General features: G+C 43.2%; 1 protein-coding gene across 2 annotated transcripts; it reads right to left on the bottom strand.

Moving 5' to 3' along the window:
* Positions 1–17: 17 nt before the first annotated feature.
* Positions 18–21,312, bottom strand: Ube2j1 (ubiquitin conjugating enzyme E2 J1). Of its 2 annotated transcripts, XM_021160351.2 has the most exons (8): positions 21,077–21,312; positions 15,925–15,998; positions 14,444–14,575; positions 11,868–11,952; positions 11,193–11,298; positions 8,703–8,832; positions 7,480–7,599; positions 18–2,691 (listed from the first exon to the last, which is right to left on the bottom strand). In XM_021160351.2, exons 1-8 carry the CDS (start codon positions 21,105–21,107, stop codon positions 2,413–2,415), a joined length of 957 nt encoding a protein of 318 aa, XP_021016010.1. In that variant the 5' UTR covers positions 21,108–21,312; the 3' UTR covers positions 18–2,412. The 2 variants fall into 2 exon arrangements, with proteins under 2 accessions (XP_021016010.1, XP_029332160.1); XM_029476300.1 differs by lacking the exon at positions 7,480–7,599.
* Between the last annotated feature and the right edge of the window lie 2,202 nt (positions 21,313–23,514).

Here is a 23,514-nt window from a genome sequence, read left to right as displayed (position 1 = left end):
ACCAGTAAATAACTTAGTTTTTAAATTCACCAAGCAGCTTGGTAAAAGCATTTATTTCAGTAGAATAAACAACAGCAGCAGCAGGGAAATGTAAAGTGCTACATCAAAGCCCCACCCACGTACAGAAGGTTCCGTCGGCTCATGGGCCAGACTGCTACAAGCAAAACAGGCAGATTTTTTCAAGCATGCTATTTGAACTAATTTGATGTGTACTCATGTGCTATGCTGATCAGTGAAGAAGCCTTGAGTTCTGAACTCTGAGAACTGGGGAAACAAGGATTGAAGACTTTACCTACCAGCTTCTCCATGGTTTGTGCCTTATACTGGACCTAGGGAGTTAACCTGAGGCTCTGACAACAGAGGCCCTTTCTAGGGGCTCACTAGCCCCAAGGTGGAGGTTGGAGGACAATTTTTAAATAGCATATCAGGGGCAAAAGCAAAATGTACCACTTTGCTGTGTGTATCGGGTGCTAAAAAATGCCAACACACGTAAGGAGGTAGCCAGTTAGCAAAAGCGAGGGGAGTGGCTAAGATCTCGGAACAACCCTCGCCACCTGGCACAGGGGTCCATGTGGACACAGCAAGATGGCAGAGCTCCAAGGCTAGGCAGGCCTGATTTGGGGAGGACTGCTCTAGCACACAAGCCATCTCAGCCTAGGACACAGTCAGGGTTCTTCTCCTAAGTGGGAAGGCCACCCAGGCTTCCCATTGGCTTACTGACTCCTTACTAGATCATGGACCCCAAGTTTCTCATATTATAGACTAAGACCTCAGAATATACTTTTTCAAGGCAAGAACATTATTTTTAAACTGGTAACCTATAGTCTTCCTTACATGAAGTCTTCACAAAGTCCTTGGGCTTTCTATATTTTACCAACCTCATCTATAAACAATCCTTAAATAACTATAAAATCTACTCTATTAAACTGGGAGATTATCATCTAGCACTCAGTGCCTTTTAAAACTTTAGGTGTTGGGATAACAACAGTAACAACAAATCCTGACTACCAAATACAAATGAAAATTATCTTCAGTGGTAACAGATCGTAACATCACGTGACAGGAGTGAAAATTCAGCTCACCTTTAGAATGATTTTGTGAGCTGTTTTTTTCTTGCCCATAATTATATTTAGTTAAAACCACATGAGGACTTTACAACTCCCCTCTTACATATACTTAAAAGACATATGAACTGACAGTTGTGGACTGAGCTAGAACCCAAACACCATTTATATTCAGTTGTCCTTAAAAACAAAAACAAAACAAAAACTTCTAAATGGGCTTTGAGAGCATGATATATTTAAAAGCTGGGGACTGCCTATATTTTCCAGTCAAATGGGCAAGGCCAGGCCCTCGACAGTGCCCTCAAGGCTGCTGAAGGAGCATGCTGACGACAACGTTGTCCTAAGCAGTCTCACTAGTCACTGAGATGACAGAGCTACACGCGTCAGCATGGGGGGACTTGCTGGCGCTAAGGAAAAGATAGACTTTTCATGAAATTTTTCTTAGGCTTTGTCTAGTGAACAATTCTAAGTAAAGGTTTGTTGTGGTTAATCGATCACTGTTATTTGGGCCCTGAGTTTTTCTATTAAAATCTGAATACTAAGCATATTTCTGGAATAATGAAAAGCTATAGTGATTATGAGCTGGGCATATAATTCAAACCATGTACAAAGTAAAGACTCAAACTTTAAGATCTCCTCACCTACTTGTGACAGAAAAATCAAACAACTTCTGGCTTGGACCCTTCCTTCCTCGAGACAGGTTATGAAAGCCCGCTTTCTTTTCATTTGTGTGCATATTGGAGATGGTGCATACCAAAGTGGCTACAAAGTCTTTCCTCTTCAAGTAATATCCAAAAACAGAAATATAACAAAGATCTTCATGAATGTCTAAAATAAAATTATTCTCACCACACAAAGTTTCAAATACAAAGTTCACAGAGTGGGCACTCCCCTGTCTCTACTATAAATGACACTTCTCAAGAAGCTAGTGAGCAGTGCCCCTCCCCCATCCTTCATCCCTCTTGGTCTATATAACTAAAGACAGTACTCAGCAAGGGAGACTGAGTACCCAGTAATACTCCAATGTGGAAACACCTTCTTTTATCTGAAAATCCAAAGGACTACATAGAAAAGCAGCTTGGCTGTGAGCGACCACAATAAGTTACTTGTTTGTGAAGTAGATTAAATAGTAAGACAAGGAGCTATGGCTTCCAGTCCATAACCTAAGCAGGACAAACTGTTGGACCACAGCCTGAATGGCTACTTATAGCACAATGAATTTATAACAATAAAAAAGTAACGAAGGGTAAATACAAAATAATCTTTTTGTAAACAATCCTTAGGTTATACCCAATGCAGAATGTTTAATGAAGCAACTGAGTCACAGCTCTTAAGTCACAAACCAGCATTATAACTCAAAGTCAAATATGTACTCATTGGCCAGATATATTCTTCGGAATATAAGAGCCGCCAATGCCAAAGTCAGGATGATGATCAGCATGGCGGACCCGCCGTGCTCTGTGTGGTGGGCTCTTGGTGGCTGGCCTTGGAGCACATCGGGGGAAGTGGATGGCCTTCTCTGACTCTGTTGCTGGGCTCTGCGCTGCCGAGGGCTCATGGAGGTATTCTTAGGAGCTGGCTGGGTAGGTTGTGGCAAGGGTGCTCCTGATGGATTCTGGGCGCCATACTAAGAAATGATAAGAAAATCTGTTTGAAATCGCCCCCCCAAAAAGTTGTACATGCACTTGTTAACAGTTTGAGAATACCTAGAGTATTAAATATGACTAAGGCGCCGGGCGTGGTGGCGTACGCCTTTAATCCCAGCACTCGGGAGGCAGAGGCAGGCGGATTTCTGAGTTCGAGTCCAGCCTGGTCTACAAAGTGAGTTCCAGGACAGCCAGGGCTACACAGAGAAACCCTGTCTCGGGAAAAAAATAAATAAATAAAAAAATAAATATGACTAAGGCAAATTTAACAAGAACCATCTGAATGCGGAGACTAGGAAGCAATCCTGATGAATAAGCCAGAAACACAGCTTATCCTGAGTTCTGTGAGGTGGAGGAGCCCATTTCCCAGCAGTCAGAGGCCTGGTGTGGCTGTTTCTCTCCCCTCAGCATCTGGGCACGGTTCTTCTTTCAGAAGATCCTGAGGGATGCTGATCCTTCAGTATTACCTTACCACACTGACACTCCTCCGTCAGAAACAAGAAGGAAATAAGTTTAAGCCGTAAGTTTTTCATATCGGTATTGTAAAATGTGCTTGTTTTCAAACTCAGCTTACCCTTTTCCAGAGCCCAGTGAACTAAACCCAAGTCTACAGCATCTTTTACCCAGTACTCAGTACCTTATGCTGTGAGAGCCCCCTGGACCATGAGTATCCCGGTGTGCTCCACTGTGTACATGGCTGCCCCATGGCCCCGGTGACAGCGTCTTCCGTTGCCACAATGACTGGCTCAGTCAGGGGACAGTCATAATGTGACACAAGGGTTTCAAAATCTCAAGTTTGCCCTGGAGATATTAAAACTAGCAGTAGAACATTCAAAGAAGCCATAAAACATAAAACTACATACACACAGACTCCTCAACCTGCCTCGACTGCATCAATGGCTTTTAACCCTTTTACTAAGAACAGCTTTTCCATTAGAACATGTTTATTCTTTAAAACAATAAACAGGAATGAAATGTCTTAGTATGAGTTACATACAAGACATTTCAAATACTTTCCAATAGAGAAATGCAAACATTAAAAAAAAATAACCCAAATCATTAAAACTATAAGCTTTGTGCTGGCAACAGCTTTAAACATGAGGGAACTGTTGATCTCAGTTACTTGCAAAATGTCCACTTGAACCATGACATTCATTTCAACATCAACATTTTAACTGGGTGTGGGAGATCCCATCTGTAATAGCTGCACTCAAAGAGTGAAGACAAGATGGTGAAGCCAAGGCCAGCCTGGGCTACATAAGACGACTTCATCTCAAATACAAAGGTGTGGGGATGTCCCTTGATGGCAGAGCATGTTCATAGCATCCACAAAACCCTGAGTTTGATCCCTAGCTTAGGAAAAAAGCTTAGATGATCTAAATTTCTTAAAATGATTCTTTTAAGTTTCTTAAATTTGGTTAACTCATAATACAAAGGTACAAAGAAACTACTGTTGAGTTTGGGTTAAAGATAGTACTAATGCTGAATTATCAGCTGCGTAAACTTAGACGTGTACAATGTAGACTCCAAGGGACAGGCTGTCCATTGAAGAGCACAGATACACAAAGTTGTATGGTATGTGAGGCCCCCTGCCATCACATGCCACAGAGTGAGTGAGCCAACATTCAACCAGAGAACTTGTTACAGTAGCCAATAAAGAAACATTACAGTCTAATTTCGGCATCCTCTTGTGAGCCTCTTGCCTCATCCCCCGCCCCGGTGCTAAGACTCTAGGCATGCGCCACCATACCCATGGAGGGACAGGTTCTCAAGGAAAAAATGTGCCGATGAGATCACTATAGTCTAAGAGATTGACTGATAGCAAAGCTTGTATTGAGTGTGTTATTTTTTCCTTAGTTTGAGGGGAGATTATCCTGCCCCTAAAATTAACCATACAATGAGCCTTTATTATTTCTAGTCTGGCTTTGCCTACTCGATGTGTGTTCCTAAGCCAGTTATTTAACCTAAGTCTCAGCTCCCTCATCTGTACAGCGCAGATAATATCTAATTCAGCAGTTGTGAGGATTAAATGGATTAATGACATAAAGTGCTTATGATAAACAATGACAGTAAATGTTAATCATTACTAATATTGTTACTATTAACATATCCTTTTCGGGGGCTGGAGAGATGGCTCAGCCGTTAAGGCACTGACTGCTCTTCCAGAGGTCCTGAGTTCAAATCCCAGCAACCACATGATAACTCACAACCATCTGTAATGGGATCCAATGCCCTCTTCTGGTGTGTCTGAAGTCAGCTACAGTGTACTCACATAAATAAAAATGAATCTTAGAAAAAAATTCCTTTAAGAACTGCAAATGTAAGAAAGAGTCTATCTAAAAAGACAAAGATATCCTTTTTTCAAGGCAATCAGATTTAGACTCAAAAGCTATGTTGTGAACTTCCTTAGAGTGATTCTTAGCCTCCTTATTAGTACGATTAATACATTTAGAAAAGAACCCTTTCAACTGTTTGTAACCTCAGCACTTGGGAGGCTGAAGCAGGAGAACTGGTAAATTCCAGGTTAACTTGGACAACATAGCAAAACCATGTCTTTAAAAGAGAAACTGAATAACCCAGCACAAATAAAACTCTAGGTTTGATTCTGGTACAAAATTCATTAATTAATCAACTGATACCCAATATTTGAATATATGTACTTTAATTAAATTGGGCAGTGGTGGCACACGCTTTTAATCCCAGTACTCAGTAGGCAGAGGCAGGCGGATTTCCATGAGTTTGAAGCCAGCCTGTTTACAGAGCAAGTTCCAGGACACCCAGGACTACACCCCCTCCCCCCCCCCACAGAGGGTTTATGTGATGTTTTATTTAGGTTTCTATATTTAGGATGCCTTTCGTATAACTGGCTAAAATAATTATAGTTATAGGTATGTGCCTAGCAATATATGGCAAGATTTGCATACTAACTAGAACAACCAAAAGTGAGTGAATTTTGTTTGCTTTTAAGTAGAATGCTCTTAGATGTTTACTTATTTGCTGCGGGTGAGCATACACATGATGTATGTGGGTGCATGTGCCGTGTCATACTTGGGGAGGCCAAGAGGACAACTTGTCAAGTCGGTCCTTTCCACCTTTACATGGGTTCCAAGGACTGAACTCAGGGTGTCAGACTGGTGTGGCAAATGCCTTTCCCCCTGGGCCATCCTGGAATGCTTTTTATATGAAATAGAGAGGTTTACTTAGAATCTCAGTCCCTGGGTGGGCCCAGGAAACTGGTAAGACTGGTAAACACAAGTTATCATCAGGTATTTTCCTAGACCACTTACTCTACAAAAGCACGGAGTCATAGACAATGACAAAATCAATGATCACTAAAATAACTGGAATATGTAACAAGGTAGATTTAAAGAATATTGATGTATCTATCTTACTCCCTGAAAGAAAGCAACTCAAAGCTATTTAGTCCCACTTGATAGTAGATAAATTTTCTTTTTCAGTTTCCTGACTTTTGAAGTCCTATAGGGCCAGTGAACTGGATTAGTTACATAAAGGTGCTTGCTGCCAAGCCTGATGTCCTAAGTTCAATGCCAGGTCCCACAGGATAGGAGAGAGTTGATCCCTGCAAGCTGTCCTCTGCCCTCTACACATACATAGTAGCAAGTACACAGCTCCTTCACTAAATCAATAAATGTCTTCTATGAATCAGAGCGGGAGATAGAAGATATGGTTTCCTAGTCAAATAAGCTATAACAAACTGACTCCAAAAAAGTAAGATCTTCTTGTTAAGTCATTCCCCCTCACAATCCTCTCTAGTTAGCACCAATCCAGTACTATTTGTGATCGGCCTCTCCCATTACCTGTGCTGACCCACTTTTTGAAGCGATTGGTCAGAGCAGAGCTATCCTAAGACACTCACTCTGTCATCTAACAATTCCCGGCCACTGACTCCACACCGGCAGCAGTTCAACAGGGCTGTGTGCATAGAGTTTAATCTCTGTGTCTATGCTTCTCAACAGAGCTGCCAGCCGGCTGGCTGCATACATACTGCAAGGTGCTCAGGACAGCCAGTGTGCCTGAGGGGCAACACTGCTGACTTCACTAAACCTGGATTGAATGTAAACTTAGAGAGCATGTGTCACTAGACTACTAGGCCGATCTAAGCAACACAAGACTGTGGCTCAGGGAATTCTCGTCAGTGCCTAGTATCTATTAGAGTTATTAATATGCATGTTTTATCTAGGCTAGCACAATGTTAGCACTGACTTTAAAAGAAGTCATAGCATTCTGAAATAACAACAGAACCTAGAAACTATTTTGTCTAACTCCACTTAACAACAACAACAAAAATCAAAAATACTGAAGTCCAAAAGATTTGTTCAAAATAATGTAATTAATGGGGCAGCTGGGCTAAAATCCTACTACTAAGAAAAACATAATTTTCAATATTTGATCTATGATCTTATCTTAATCCAAAAAGTGTGTATGTGTGTGTGTGTGTGTGTTTGTGAAGTGTGGTGTGTGTGTGTGTAGTATGTGGTGTGTGTGCTTGCATACATGTGTATGTGGTTGTAGTTGTGGTGTGTGTGTGTGGTTGTGAAGTGTGGTGTGTATGTAGTATGTGGTGTGTGTGCTTGCATACATGTGTATGTGGTTGTAGTTGTGGTGTGTGTGTGTGGTTGTGAAGTGTGGTGTGTATGTAGTATGTGGTGTGTGTGCACACATACATGTGTATGTGTATGTGTATGTTGTTGTGTGGTGTGGGGTGTGTGTGTGTGTGTGTGGTGTGTATTAAAAGATAAGAGCCATACCGATGTGCTTGCTGTAGCACCCTGGAATGTTGTAGGTAAATCGTCTTGTGAATCATTTAGTGAGAAAGACTGGTTTAAGTCTGACTCAGCGATAGTCTTTCCAGATGAATTGACTTCGGCCTATAAATAAGATACACCCAAGAGCAGTGTTATAAGAAGAACTGTGTTAACAATCAGCTAACTCCCTCTCCTGAATTCATTTGTATTGCTCCTTTCCTGTCTACTCTCAGTTAAGCTCCGTGCATGTTTGCATCTGCTCCACTGGACACTGCATCCTGAGGGAGCTGCTACCTACTATGGAACGATGCCTATGGTTCCCAACCTGCAATTCTAAGAACCTCCACAAACGAAAGCTCTGGACAACGTTTAGGCTTGTCAGGCTAGCTGGGACTGTAGCAATAGCCAACAGCCCCAGGTTGACCACATTTACGGTAACTAGTCAGCATAAGCTGCATGTATTCCTCAAATCTGAAAAGTCATGACAGTCAAAACACATCTGATCCTAAGGTCTTCAGAGGAAAGATTCTAAGTACAATAGGAGTCCTGGAAGGAAGGAGCAGCATCAGGATTTACACTTCCTCCTCCAGGAACTACGCTAAAACTAAAGGGAAAACTCCCAAGTACTGGTCCTAGAAACAGGCAGAGGGCAGAAAAGGAAGGAAGAGGAGACAGCAGCACACTGCGTCAGATAGGTTAAATGGAATACAGAAACATGAGTGTGAATACTCAAAGTATTAGATTATTATATAAATTTTATGTTTGGGTAAAATATGCAGAAAAAGGGGAGAAAGGGGAAACTGCCAAAATGTTAACAGCAGTAACATCTTGGAGGTGAGGTTACTTTGTTTAAAAAGAACTAGAATTTTAAAAGTACTAGGGATAGTTCTAAATGCAGCTATAATACATGTGGTATCCATGTTAACTAACATAGCCTGACAAACTCCCACAAGGAAGTCTAGGCTCTGATGAACCTGGGTAAGGGCTGTGGTGGTGAAGTACTGCCTGGCACGTGAGCACACAGCCAGTGAGCTGCAAAGCTGAGTGCAGTCGTATATGCCAGTCTAGTTTTAACTGCTATGCTCAGTGTCGCTTATGTTTTGTAGTGAGAAAACATTACTCAGATAATCTCATTTTACTAGAACCACATGACTTTCCTTTTTGCTAGAATTCAGCAGTAAACACAAAAGGCTCCTTAAGTGGATCTGTTTAGGAATTTACAGTACCTTAAAACTAATCTGCCTGGCCAGTTCTTTGGCTTCTTGGTCAGCCTGGCTTGAACCACTTCCAGATTTTAATGGCAACAGGACATCCTTCATGGCACAGCCACAGCCTTCACAACAGAAATCTTGTGATCTGTAGGATACAATGTACAATGAGCATAAACCAAACAGCTGAATACTAATTCCCTTCTATTAAGATACTCAAATAAGGATTAGAGAGATGGTGTCCAATTCTCAGAACCCACATAGCAGGTAACAACCATCCGTAGTTTAAGTGTTAAGGGAGCCCTTTGGGACCTTTACTGGCACTGCACACACATGATGCACAGAAATATGAACATATATGCAGGAAAGACACCCATAAATATAAACCAAAAATAAAGTCTCAAAAAAAAAAATACCAAATGACTAAAAGAAAAGACTACTTAACGATGTCATAGTACACTCATCTATAGGCTGTGAGACAATTAAGGCAGTATTAGTTCTGAGGTCCTGGGTGAGGGAAAAAACTGAGCCCTTAGGGCCAGGAGAAAGAATGGAAACAGGCAACTTTGGAAGGTAGGAAATGAGGGACCCTCCAGAATGCACCAGAGAACTGGGAGGTGAGAGACTCTCAGGACTCAGAGGGACCCTAGATGAAATGCCCTACAGTGGGGAGTGGAAACTTAAGAGTCCACCTCCAGCAGAAAGACAGGGCATCAAGTGAGGAATGGGGTTGCCATACCACAGTCACAACTCTGACCCATAACTGTTCCTGTCTAAAAGAATTACAGGGATAGAAATGGAGAGGAGCCTGAAGAAAAGAAGGTCCAGTGACAGGCCCAAAGTGGGATCCAGCTCAAGGGAAGGTCTCAAGGCCTGACACTATTACTGAGGCAATGGAGTGATAACAAAAAGGGACCTAGCATGACTGCCCTCCGAAAGACCCAACAAGCAGCTGAAAGAGTCAGATGCAGATATCTGCACTCAACCAATGGACAGAAGCTGCTGACCCCTGTGGTTGAATTAGGGGAAAGCAGGAAGAAGCTGAAGAGGAGGGTGACCCTGTAGGAGGACCAGCAGTCTCAATTAACCTGGATCACCAAGATCTCTCAAACACTGGACCACCAAACAGACAGCATACACCAGCTGATATGAGGCCCCCAACACATATAAGAGTGAGGAATGGCGGATCTGCGTTCTGTCAGAGAAGATGCACCTAACCCTCAAGAGACTGGAGGCCCCAGGGAGTTTAGAAGTCTGGTGGGGTAGGTGGGGGGTAGGGGTAGGGATCCTCATGGAGACAGGGGGCAGGAGGAGGTGTGGGATGTGGAATAGCCGGAGGATGGACCGGGAGGGGAATAAAATCTGGTGTGTAAAAAAAAAAAAATAGAAAAAACAATAAATTTAAAAAAAAAGAAAAACAGCTTAGACTCCATTTTTAAAAAACAAGTTACCTAAAGAAAGATAAGCTTCAGACCTACAGTGACAGCGTATTTATGTAAACTGTTTATTACACTGTATGACACTGTCCTCAAGAACACAGACCATGAGCCTATTCAAAGTCTATTTAAAGTTTCCTTTATCTCTTATCAGAAACATGTAAAATAGGAAAGAAGCCAATTAAAAATAGAGTTTATAGCCAGGTGTGTTAACACACCTTTATTCCAGAACTTGTAAGTCTGAGGCCAGCTAGGCCTAAACAGTGGACAGCCAGGGCTACACAATGAGACCCTATCTCAAAAAACAGATCCCGTTATCTCAGTACTATCAAATGGAAATGATACTTTGAATTTAATGAATTATTATGATCTATAGATGAAAATACACCAAAAAGAAAAAAAAAAACCTGAAAAGGCAGTCTTACTACATCACTACTTAAGAAAAACCTTTATTTATCCCAGATCATTTATTAATGTCTGCTATAAGCTATATAAGTGGCTACAAAAATAGAGTGGATTCACTTACGAGCCCAGGAATTGGTCTTTCAGGCAGCTATATATAAATAATGGCTCTGGGTTGTCCTACCTGGGATGCCAGCGAACGGGGGACAAAGGGCCAGCAATGCTTTCCAGGAGACATGGCTCCCAACTGGAGGAAAACAAAGCTCAATACAATGTGTATGGATGTTTTCCCGTATGTATGTCTGTGCATCTCATGTGTTCCTGTACCCGCAGAGACCAGAAGGAGGAGTTAGTTGGAGCCTATGGGGCTAGAGTTACAGTTACAAGCTACAATGTGAGTGTTGGGAATCAGACCCAGGTCAGCCCATCAGCTGCTTTTAAAACAATGAGAGAGATGGGCTGGTGATACAGCTCAGTGGAAGAGTACCTGCCTCACGTGGGGTGGAGCCCTGGGATTGATGATCCATTTTTATATTCTGGTCACTCCAAGGAAATCTGCAGAACTGGATTTCTACAATTCTAAGACTGGATCCTTAGCCAAGGTGACAGCAGAGAAAGAGACTTAACACTGTTGACCACTGATAGTACTCGGCGCTAACAAGGAACTTACTTTTTGGCAAGCGCTCTTCTCTCCTCGGGTGTGTAATCTAGAGAACCTATGGCTCCCTCTCCTTTAGTCGGCATAAACCCGATGATGGCCAGCAAGGCTGTCCTTACTGAAACAGAAAGTGAACATCAAAATTCAGTGAGCGGAGCTAGGTAGGAGCAGGGCCTAGGTCAGCATGTCAGCAGCGCAAGCACGGGGACCCACACTTGGTCTTGAACACGCTCATGCTTTCTGTATGTTATAAGAAAGGAAAAAGCAGGCAGACACAGCAGTGTACACTCTAACCCATGCTAGGGACACAGAGTCAGGAGGGCTTGCTTGGCCACAAAGTCTTAAAATGTTCAAGCTCCAGGTTGAGTTAGAGACTTTGCCTCAAAAAATAGAAGAGAATTAAGACACCCCATAACAGCTGCTGGTCTCACACACATCTGCACACAAAGGTACACAAACACACAAAGTAAAACCTTAAGAGAAATTAGGTTAGCTCTGGAAAAGAAGATCTGAAGGGTTTCAGAGCAGGTTATTAAAGTCATATACAAGCCCACACATGAAAAGTATTTTTGTTAATTTCTCAGTGGTGTCACATATTAGCCAAAAACATTGTCAATCTCAAAAATGTATTGTAATTCACTATTATAAACTGAATAGTAATTGGCACTTGTATTCGCTGATACTCACTGCTCCATGAAGGCTGCCAGGTTTCAGGATGATGTCCTGAGATGCTTAAACAGATCTTCTTGCCTACTTCAAATCGTCCATTAGCCTTAGAAACAAAGAACACAATTTAAAAACTGCAAAAGTCCATTTAATGCCTTACCCTTTTCATGAATATAGTTTATATTTATTTATGCATAATAATTTCAAAGATAATATTATCTTCTTAAATATTTAGACAGTTTTTGTCCTCTTATAGACATTCAAAAATACATGTTAAATGCTGAATAAATAATAAAGGCTGTTTGTAGAAGGTTTATCAGCACCTTTCTGAGACAGAGCTAAAGAGTTAGCATAGAAAGATCTACTGATGTTGTGCCCTGTGCCTCCTACAGATCTAGACTTGCCGAAAGGTAAGACACATTAAGGTCAGGTTAAACCTAAGGCCAGAGTCACCTGACTAGTTGGTGAAAAAGGTGTGGGGAGTTGGCATGAGACAGGAGTGGCTTTTCAGAAGGATGATGCCACTAAATTAGAGAGAACACAATCGAGGAAGAACACGGATCGTGATTTTTTTATATCAGGAAAAGACTCAGAGCCTCTTGGCACCTTTCCTTTCAGAGGTGACCAATGAAGCTAATTCTCACAGATGAAAAGCAGCTGCAAGCCTGAACAGGAGAAGTAGCCACAAGCCGGGTGTGGTGGCTCACGCCTTTAATCCCAGCACGTGGGAGGCGGAGGTAGGTGGATTTCTGAGTTCAAGGCCAGCCTGGTCTACAAAGTGAGTTCCAGGACAACTAGGACTATACAGAGAAACCCTGTCTCGAAAAACAAACAAACAAACAAAAAAGAAGTAGCCACAACGTTAAGGAAGAAGGTGAGGAGAGGCGGACACGCAGTCAGAACCAGCACTCTGCTAGGAGGAGGCTAACTCCGTCCTGCTTCACCCACATCCTGGGCTCATGGTCCATAAACATTTGCTGAATCAAAGCTGGAAGTGACTTTAGGGAAGGAAGTGAAGGAGGAGGCAATACTGACCACTAAGGAGGGCAGGGCTGCTTTCCAGTGTGCTAAAGCCACTTGATCCATTGGTTAACTACTGGAAAAGAGCTGCTGCCCACTGCTCAGCACTAGCGCATACACACACACACACACACACACACACACACAAATGCCATGTATGCACACACAGATACATGCATGCACACAGAAGTGCACACACATACAGATACATGCACACATGCATGCACAAAACATGTATACACACACAGGTGCAGACACACATACACACAGATATATGTATGCACACATAGATGCATGCATGCATACACAGGTGTACACACACACTCACACATGTATGCACACAGGTCTCCCACACATACCAGACTGCTTGTTTCTCCCAGTTAATGTGTCAGTGGGAGCCTACAGGGACACCCCAGCCTTATACCAATATCAACAATTAGCAGTAAGGTCTCGTGTTTATTAAGCAGCTTCTAGATGCCAGGAACTTTAGAAAGTGTCTGTATGTGCCACAACAACGTGCCATTCGACAGAACACACTAGTCAGAGCCCTGCCAGCTGACTCTAAAACAAAGGCCGTCTGCATCCTCCCAAGTACAGCTAAGCTGTACTAGTGTGCGCTTTGGATGCACACCTTGTTTCACAGAGTGCTGCCCCTCAGGTCAGATAAAAGTTAGATGGAACAAGGTGAAGACCAAGAAGCCATGGCAGCTCTCAGAGAAGCATGTTTCAACAAAAAACATCCGTGAAACATGACTGCAACAGCCTAAATGAGATAAGTCACCAAAGAGAAAAACTAGGCAATGAAAAGGTTATTCAGTGTGTGTGTGTGTGTGTGTGGTGTGTGTCTGTGTGGGATGTGCATGTGTGTGTGTGGTGTGTATGTGTGGTATGTGTGTGTGTGTCTGTGGTGTGTGTGGTGTGGTATATGGGTGTGTGATGTGTGCGTGTGGTGTGTGTGGTGTGTGTATATGTGTGTGTGTTGCATTTTTCACAGTTAGGAGAAAAATTAAACATAAGTGAGGGAAGAGAAGTTTAGCAATTAAAAGAGTTAGTATATCAATAGTCTTCCACATAAAAAATAAAACAAACAAGCAAATTCTAAGATAGAAACAGAAATAACATCTATTAAGGTTTCTGTGGCAGGCCCTATCCTAAGAGCTATATACAGGATCCTGACTCTTTCATTTTCCTGTCAGCCCAGTCAGACAGACATTCAGCACAAATTTGAGAGGACTTGGGAAAACAAAGTAAGGTGGACAGAAACGAAGATGGTGTGACTGAGTGCATTAACAGGCCCACCTGTGCCGGCAGCCCGCCCAGCATCCTCACACATGAACTCACGGAGTCCTAACCCCACTGCCATGACACACATGCACTCCCCAGCATCACCAGTACTTCACAGATGCGTCAGCCTCCTCAGAACTATTCTGAGGAAAAAGTATTACACGCCTATGGCCCAGGCTCAGGGAAAACCTCAGAATAATAGTCTACTTCATTTTTTATGAAGAAGCAGACTACATTTGCAGACGGCTGGGAAAGTTAACCTGCAAGCACTGTAAAAAGCCAAGAGCTCTTACTGTTAGCAGGATAATGCTTGGTGGTTTCATGGGGTACTCTGGTGGCAGCACTATGCGTCCATGATAAACTCCTCCATCAAAATCGGAATCTGGGGGCCCTCTAACTGTGAAGTGCCATTCGAAAAGGTTATCCTAAACAAAAACAAGAGTCCACAGGATCAAGAACATTTAAAAGTATTATCATTTTTTATCAATAGTAACATTAAAAATGTCAAGTGAGGAAAATCAAAAGCTTTCTAATAGTGCTGTAATAGTTTCTAGTGCTCAAAATGCCTCAAAAGTCACAAGCAAAATGTATTAAATGTAAATTTTATGTCTTATAAAAGCTAAAAACTTTTTAAACTAAATAATTTAAAGAGTCTGAGTCCTATTATACACTCATAAAAAAGATTAAACTATTAATTAGTGAAAATATAGTCAAATCAGTATAAATTTGAGTTATTTTCACAAACTTTTTTTATTCTATTTATTTATTTTTTATTAGATATTTTCTTTATATACATTTCAAATGCTATCCTGAAAGTTCCCTATACCCTCCCTCTGCCCTGCTCCCCTACCCACCCACTCCCGCTTCTTGGCCCTGGCATTCCCCTGTACTGGGGCATATAAAGTTTGCAATACCAAGGGGCCTCTCTTCCCAGTGATGGCCGACTAGGCCATCTTCTGCTACATATGCAGTTAGAGATAGATAGTTAGAGCTCTGGGGGTACTGATTAGTTCATATTGTTGTTCCACCTATAGGGTTGCAGACCCCTTCAGCTCCTTGGGTGCTTTCTCTAGCTTCTCCATTGGGGGCCCTGTGTTCCATCTTATAGCTGACTATGAGCATCCACTTCTGTATTTGCCAGGCACTGGCATAGCCTCATACGAGAGAGCTATAACAGGGTCTCTTCAGCAAAATCTTTCTGGCATATGCAATAGTGTCTGGGTTTGGTGGCTAATTATGGAATGGATCCCTGGGTGGGGTAGCCTCTGGATAGTCCATCCTTTCATCTTAGCTCCAAACTTTGTCTCTGTAAATCCTCTCATGGGTATTTTGTTCCCTATCACAAACTTTTAAAAAGTATTCTTCGCTGTGTATAACTGGTTAGGAATATTAACAGACTAACTATATGTCATTATTCAGTTACCAAGTTCCTTTTCTAACTGCAAAGCTCTTACACATTGTAACATGCATGTTACATGCATGAACTATCACAAGAGCCCAGGGCAGCTGCAGAGACCCGAAGGATACCATGTGTGCCGTTCTGTCTACTACCCTCCCTCCCTCAGCACTGAACACCAGGTTAGCATATGAAACCCTCTTACAGAGTCCCTAAGTCAGCTTCGCCTAAGGAGTCTGATGAAAGGAACACTTATGAAACAGAAGAAAGTAGATCAATAAACAAACACATCATTAAGTACTCAAGCAAAGGAAACACTTCTAAAGCTGTCCTAATACTGTAGTCCTGCGATCCTGAGGAGGACAGAGGCAGACTAACCTCCAGAGGCTGAGCGTGGTAATGATCTGTTGGGTCTTTCAATTCTGCCGCTTCTTTCATCAATCGCTTAACGGCTAAAAGAAAATCCGTAAGGTGGAGACAGTTAAGATATACTTTCCCAAGTGATCGCACAGACTAATAAAAACTTCTAGCCAGGTGTGGTGGCACACGCCTTTAATCCCAGCTCTCAGGTGGCAGAGGCAGGTAGATCTCTGAGTTCGAGGCCAGCCTGGAATAGAGTCGACAGAAGTGAAGAAAGGTCAGGTACCAGCTCTTGAAAGAAAATCAAGTAGTTTAAAATCAACCAAACGCAAAGCAGGTAGCCCTACCGATCCTCGTGAGGCATTTTCTCAATTAAGGCTCTGATGACTTTAGTTCGTGTCAGGCTGACATAAAACCAGACAGTACAAATAATTTTTATAAAGAACAGGACCGAAGTCCTCTTGCAGTACTTTTTCTGTCACTAATAAACACCCTGACAAAATCAACTTAAAGAAGGGTTTCTCCTCGCTCCCAGTTCCTCACGGTGGGGAAAGCATGCAACAGGTAGCCGGTTACACTGCATCCTCAGTTGGAAACACTGAGATGAGGGCAGCACTCAGCTCATCTGCGCTTTCATCTCAATCTGCAACTTCAGACCATGAACAGTGCCACCCACAGTGAAGACTAACTTCATCTATATATCCCCTCACAAGAAATACTCAGAGGCTAATCTCCGAGGTGATTCTAGGTGCTGTCGGGCTGAAAACCCAGTGTTATGATGGTTGATTTCAACTGTCACATTGATGAGCGGTTATGACCATGAGAGATTATCTTGATCTGGTTATTGAAATGGAAAGACTCACTCACTGTGAGTGGCACCATTCCCTAAGCTAAGATTCTAAACTGTATTTAAAAAGTAGAAAAGGAGAAAGTAAGCTAAGCATAAGCATCCCTTACTTTCTGCACTTGACTTCAGATGTAATACGACTCAAGCCCCTGCCTCCGCGCCTCCCCCACTACAATGGACTATAACCGTGAACTGTGAGCCAAAAATAAACCCACTCTTCCTGCAGCTGCTTCTGCCAGAGGATTTTATCCCAGCAACAGAAACGCAACCAAGACAGAAAGTAGTCTGGTTCCTACAGAGAAATATCCTTACGGAATGTCAAAGTACCAGGGCTAGAACAAGTCTGTTCCTCCTGGGGTCCATCCAACTCTTGCTTCAACCCTAAGTCCTTTCTCTTTGCATGGTTACTTCCTAGACTTCTCTGACTGGAGAGGGAAACATCAGTCAGAGAAGACAAGGCAGCTGTATTCCTACTCTTACTTTTGTGAAGGCCATGGTCTCTGGATTAAGACTTTGGGTTCCATGGGCCCCAGTATTTACTCTTAGCTTACTGTACTTACACTAAATTTAGGGCCACAAATAAAAATAAAGGGGCTGGTCATTGTCATCCAAACATCAATTTATCTTTTAAAGTCAGTATCTCAATATCATCAGCTGCAAAGACAAGGTGAATTTTAGGAGCCAGTGACCTAGAGATTCTCATCTGGGAACGCAAATGATATATACTCTCAACTGCCTTGTCCTGTCCTCAGAATGAACATGTCAGCAAAAGTTTAAGAACTACTGTTTCTGTTTACAAAGACACCGCAAAGGTATTTACTTTAAAAATAAAAAATAAAAAAATTAAGGATGGGCCAGAGAGACGCTCAGTAGGTAGGCGCATGCTACCAAGCCTGACAACACGAGACACAATCTGAGTCCACATGATGAAAGAAGAGAACTGACTCCAGCAAGATGTCATCTGACCTCTATTTGAGTGTCACAGTGCCCCCCCCACACTAAATAAATAAATGATAAGACCAAAACAAAACAGAGGGCTGGAGAGATGGCTCAACAGTTAGGAGCACTGGCTGCTCTTCTAGAAGTCACAAGTTTGATTCCTAACACGTGGAGGATCTCAATCCAGTTCAAAGAGATCCAATGCCCTTTTCTGACATTAATGAGTGCCAGGCTCACACATAGTACACAGACATATTCAGGCAAAACATTCCTACACATAAAAATAAAGTAAAATAATTAAAACAAAATGAACAAACATTTGAAAAATGTTTAAGTGGAGAGGGAAAAAAAATTTCTTGCCTTAACAAGCTTATAGCAATTAGAAGACTTGAAAAAAAAAAAAATTGAAGACACTGTGACAGTACTGACCAGGTATGAATAAGTTAAGGACTGCCTAGCCTAAGGGAGCTGAGAAGGCTGAACGTTAGAGAAGCTTAAGGAAGTAATAGGAATTTCAGATGGGCTCAGTGGAAAGCATTCCAAACAGAGGATCCAATAGAGATGGAGACATAATCTGGAGAGTGGGTCAGGAAGAAATGCAAAAGAGCCGAAGAGAGGCAGGGGAAGGAGCTGGCAAGGAAAGCAAGGGTTAAGTCCTGAGCAGCCCTGTCCAGCAAGCTAACCAAGCTAACTCTGAGCTTTACTGTTGCTAAATGATTGCTGCTCAAACACTGTCAATTTGAGAAGAGATCTAGTGAGTGTTTGTTTAATGGATCTGTTTGATGACACAGTAACACCTTCACCACAGGGCAGAGGTAAAGGAGCTGACCAAGACTGAAGACCGCACCACTGTGGAAGGTGTCTCTGTGGGAGACCAGATGCCTAACACGTGAAGGGCAGCAGCTCCCTGGATGCTATAAATCCATGGGATATGGATCTGAGGGAAATAGAGGAGTTTGAAGAAGGTTGGGACACGAATGAATTTGGTTTTTACAGCTCACAGAGACCTTTTCAATCTGTGGGAAGTCTGTAAAAATGTTCAATCCCGTATTCTCTGCAGACCAGTTGATGTGGTCTGGCTCACTGCAAAGTCTGATCAGTATGACATTGCAGGTGATACCAACAGTATGAACAGGTTAATTCCCAGGCTTCTGGTGCGATGGAACAAAGTTACCAAAGTTACCATGTGCAGGACACAATGGTTAACCATTGTCTGTATCCTGCCCTCCTAGATTTTCCCATCCTTATCTCTGAGATAACCCAACACTAGCAGACAGGAAATGAGATGTTTCGATTACTTCCTCTCACTGTCAGTAATCTACAAGTAACAAAGATTTGAGAGTAAAACAAAGCAAGCATTATCTCCAGACTTCTCAGCACTTGAGCAAGTTCTAGAGTTCATCTAAACTACCTTCTCTACGAACTCAAAATCACCTACAGCAACAGGGAAGACAGTTTAAAGCTTTTTAAAGAATAGCATCACCTAGAGAATAGAATTTGTAAACAGATACAAGAGTCAACCAAAGTCCAACATACGTTCAAAATTTATTAACTAAGTAGATCAGACTGGATCTCACAGAGATCTGCCTACCTCTACCTCCCAAATGCAGGAATTAAAGGCACAAATCACCATACCCATCTAGAAATGTATTAAATTTCTAAAGTTGCTTAAATTTTATCATAATCTTGGGTACAATAGCCTATCAAGAAGGAGCAATTTGGGGCTGAAGTGAGGTCTCAAAAGTTAAGAGCACTGCCAGCTCTTCCAGAAGACCTTATAAACTGACCCAGATGGTAGCTTACAGCTGTCTATAACTCCAGTTCCAGGGGATCTTACATCCTCACACAGACATACATGCAAGCAAAAAACAATGCACATAAATAAAAAGATAGATAAAAGGAAGTTGTTTAAAAAAAAAAGATTGAACAATTTCCTGACAACATTTCACACTGCATTATTCTCTGGACATCTGCCTAAGAACCTCTGCTGCTCTAGGTGTGACTAAGTACTGTACAATTTACTACACAGTTTGATTTTAAAAGTCCAACAAATTTAGCTAGGTGGCAAACACCTTTAATGTCAGTTCTGGGAAGGCAGGGGCAGGAGGATCTCGGCCAGCTTGGTCTACAGAGTGAATTTCAGGACAGCCAGAGCTACACAGAGAAACTGTCTCAAAACAAAAACAAAACAACAACAATAACAACAAAATTCCAACTAATTTAATCATTCTGGCATCAAAATGGTAAAATCCAGGCATTTCTACTTTCTCTGACCTTTTTTAACTCTTCAGGTTTTAAATGATGGGCTGAAGACAGTGAACGTGTCCCATTAAAACTCAGCCATGTAATTCTTACACAGGCGTGGTCAAATTTTAAACAAACACCATAAAAATGACTAATTCTACATCTGGTCCCTAAGGACACTTACTTATCAGCATTCAAGTTAACAACATTCTGTTCAGCCAATATTCTCCGGCTTTTCCTTTATATATTCTAAAATTTTAAAAATATATTTAAAAAAAAAAGATTCACAATACCAACTCTTTCCCATAAAGATATGAGACTTAAAGTCCAAACTAAGAGGCAGTGTGGGAAAGAAAACAAACGGTGATGAGAGTTCTAGTTCAATGATCATCAATACCCTGAGGCTTATTATTCAGAGCTAACAGGGAGGCAGTTTTTTTCACCCTGACAAATTATCAAAGTACATTTCAGGCTCCAGTAATTTGTGCTACGTCTGCCTTAAAAGATATGACAACTGATAATGGGGTGTTTTCTGGTTTTTTTTTTTTTTTTTTTTGCATTGTTTCTAATGTACCAGAAAATAACTGGAGGCCAGGATTGTCTGGGGGCATTAACTGAAGGAAAGAAATTCAAAGTAGCAATCAACCCCCCAAATCATAGTTAATTCCCAAGTGCCCAGCTCAACTAGTTTAGCTACAGGACATATTTTTTTTTCTACGTCTATAAATTCTCCCCCAAATACTGAAATACGATATTTCAACCACAATAAAAATGGGATATTTCAAATGAGAGTCAAACACCTAACAAAAGTTCGTCGGCAGAGGCAGAGGGGACACGAAGGACGCAGATGCGGGCAGGGATGGTCAGTAGTGCGGGCCGACTTCGCCTTCGCACCTGCCCTTGGCTCGGCTGTCTCCTGCTTCGCTCCGCAGAGACCGGGAGGAAGAGGCCAGGAGCGGAGGGGCGCCAGCGCATCGGGGGATCCGCAGCGGCCGCCCGCTCTGCGGCCTGCACCCCCGGACCGGCCGCGGCCTCGCGTAAAGCGCGAGCCCCGAGCAGCCGCGAGGGCCGGCGGACACGAGCCGGCCGAGGCGCCGCGCTCTGAGTCCCGGGTCCCCCGCCCGCCCCAGCCCGGCTCACCGGGGCTCTTCAGGTTGTAGCGGGTCTCCATGGCGGACGTCCCCGCTGCCGCTCTCGTCGGCGCCGCAGCTGCCCGGGTCTCGCGCGGCGGACGCGCCTAGCGAGGGCCTCCGCTGACACCGCCCAGTCCAGCTCGACCGCGGGCGAGGTGCGAGCCGCGGGGTCCGCCTCCCTGAGGGCCGGCCGGGCGCCGGGGCGTCGCCAAACGGGGCGCCGGGCTGCGGACGGCCTGCGGGGCTGACGTCCCGGCTGACGCGCCGCTGCGTCACCGCCGGCGCCGGGTCTGTGAAGTCGGCCTGACGTGGCGGGCGCTTCGTGGCGGTCGGTCACTCGGCAGCGGCGGTCCCGCGAATCCCGCCCGCCCGCCCGCCCGGGAGCCCTGAGGAGACGGGCGGCACCCTCGTCGTCCCCTCGGCCCAGCCCGGGAGACCGACTCGCCGCGGGCCCTTCAGGGGTTCCCGCAGAGCTCGCGGGGAGCTCGGAGGAACGGCGCAGCCCGGAGCGGCGGGCGGGCGAGCGCAGCCTGTGGCTGCGGCGCCGTGATGTGCGCTTCTCCGAGCCCGCAGTTGGCCTCGGTGCGATGGACGGGAGTGGCCCCTAGCTCCGCGGTGCGGCTAGCTAAGGCAGCGTTTTTCGGGGTGCATCAGAACCTTCCAGAAATAAAACCAAGGGGTCGCCTGGAATTTTAATAAAAACGCATAAATGGGACAGGTCGGTCTGAAAGAGATGCGGTGCGTTTGTCTTTTCGGATCGTGGAGGACAGAGAAAGTGAGGTTCTGGTTCGGAAGGCTTACCGAGATAAAAGGGTCTCAAAAAAGGGAGGGAGCCAGCGGAGATTAGAGAAGGTTATAGGTGGAATGAAGATTAACCAATTAGACAGATTAGTGTTGTTGATTTAACATTGTCAAATGTCTTTGTGGGAATGTCAGTAATTTGTCCCAGCCGACTGAAGGAGGAGGGAGAAAAAAAAAAAAGATTTAAGTGGCATCTTCTAAGCCATTAAAGGCGACGTTTTCTGAATAGTACGGTGATAATAGAAGATATAGAGAAGCAAGGAAAACCGAGCTTCAATGTGCTTCTCCATTAAGCTTTCATTCTTTGTGTTCAGTCCTCAAATTTAGCATCCAGCAACCTGCGCTGCTCCGACCGACCCCATGACCAGGCCTGCCGAGGGGGAGTAGTCGTTCTCATCCGCCAGCCAGCCAGCCTCGGGGCGCTTTGCCCTGAGGCTCTCCTCTTCCTCCCAACAGTGGAGATAAGGATGTTTCTCTTTTATTTTATTCTTGAAGCCACATCACCTCGTCCTTGGGGGCTCTTCCTTAGGTAAAAAACAGCAACAAATCTGGCATTGAGTTATGGGCCCATGGCAAAGCTTAATTATAATCACTGCAAGAGAAAAGCCAACTCTGTTTTTTAAATATAAACATGTACAGAGAGGATAAATATGATTTTTTTTAAAAAGGAGTAAATGCTAAAAGTTACTAATTTCTTGACTGTTAACTGGGTGGGAAAGAAATTAATTTTCCCAGAAATGTAGGTTTGTCAAAAGAATACTTTGTTTCTTCAGAACAAATTCCTTCCTAGAAGAAAGTAACAATTTACAGCAAACAAAAAGATCCCATCCCAAATTAAAATTTGGAAGAATTTCACCTTATTTTTTATAATAATCCTGACGATAACTTTAAAAAATAAAAAACAAACTTAAACCAGTCTCTGGCGATGCCGCAAATAACAAAAGATGAAGTTCAAAACACTTCAGAGTCTTGACAGCTTTGAGCTACAATACCCATGTGTTGTGTGTGTTGTTCCCCGTTTCTCTAGACAAAGCCCTGTGAATGTGGTCCCCTTCCCCTTAGCTTTGACATCCTGATACAAGCTCTACTGGACATTGAATGCTTGATCAATTCATTTACTCTTCATGAGTGTTGGCGGTGACACAGATTATTTTAATGGTTGAAGAAAATTGAAGTCTTGAAGAAATTGAGTAGTTCATTTAAGTTCTCTTATTTATTTTGAGTACAGTGCAGGTTCTTAGCTTCTTGGTATATTTTACTGCTCTATGGTCCAGGTGAGACGTTATAGACCACCACACAGATATAAGGCCAAATTACAATTTTTTATTAAGCCAGCAACCAAGAGCCTGCCCCCAAAGACTCTTGGCTCAGGCATTTCTAAAGAGAAACCACAATGGCATCGTCAGGGTCAGGGGAACTTGTTTGCATTTGTTTTGACTATACAACCAGCAAATATTTTGGTTATGTATCTGAGCCATGGAAAGTCCCAAATGTGCTGCCAAGGCGGATGTGAATGTTGTGGGGGTGGGGGGAGGGGGGAGGAGCTGGGACAGTGCTCAAGCAGACACAAAATGGAGCCAGAGTAAGATCAGGACAAAATGGTGTTACTTTAATCATTTCACTCCTCGTTACTTTTAGTGTTTC

The sequence above is a fragment of the Mus caroli genome, chromosome 4 (genome assembly GCF_900094665.2).
Source record: "Mus caroli chromosome 4, CAROLI_EIJ_v1.1, whole genome shotgun sequence".
NCBI classification, from domain to species: domain Eukaryota; kingdom Metazoa; phylum Chordata; class Mammalia; order Rodentia; family Muridae; genus Mus; species Mus caroli.
Note: the sequence above shows the minus strand (reverse complement) of the source record. Positions and strands in the feature narration are given on the sequence as shown.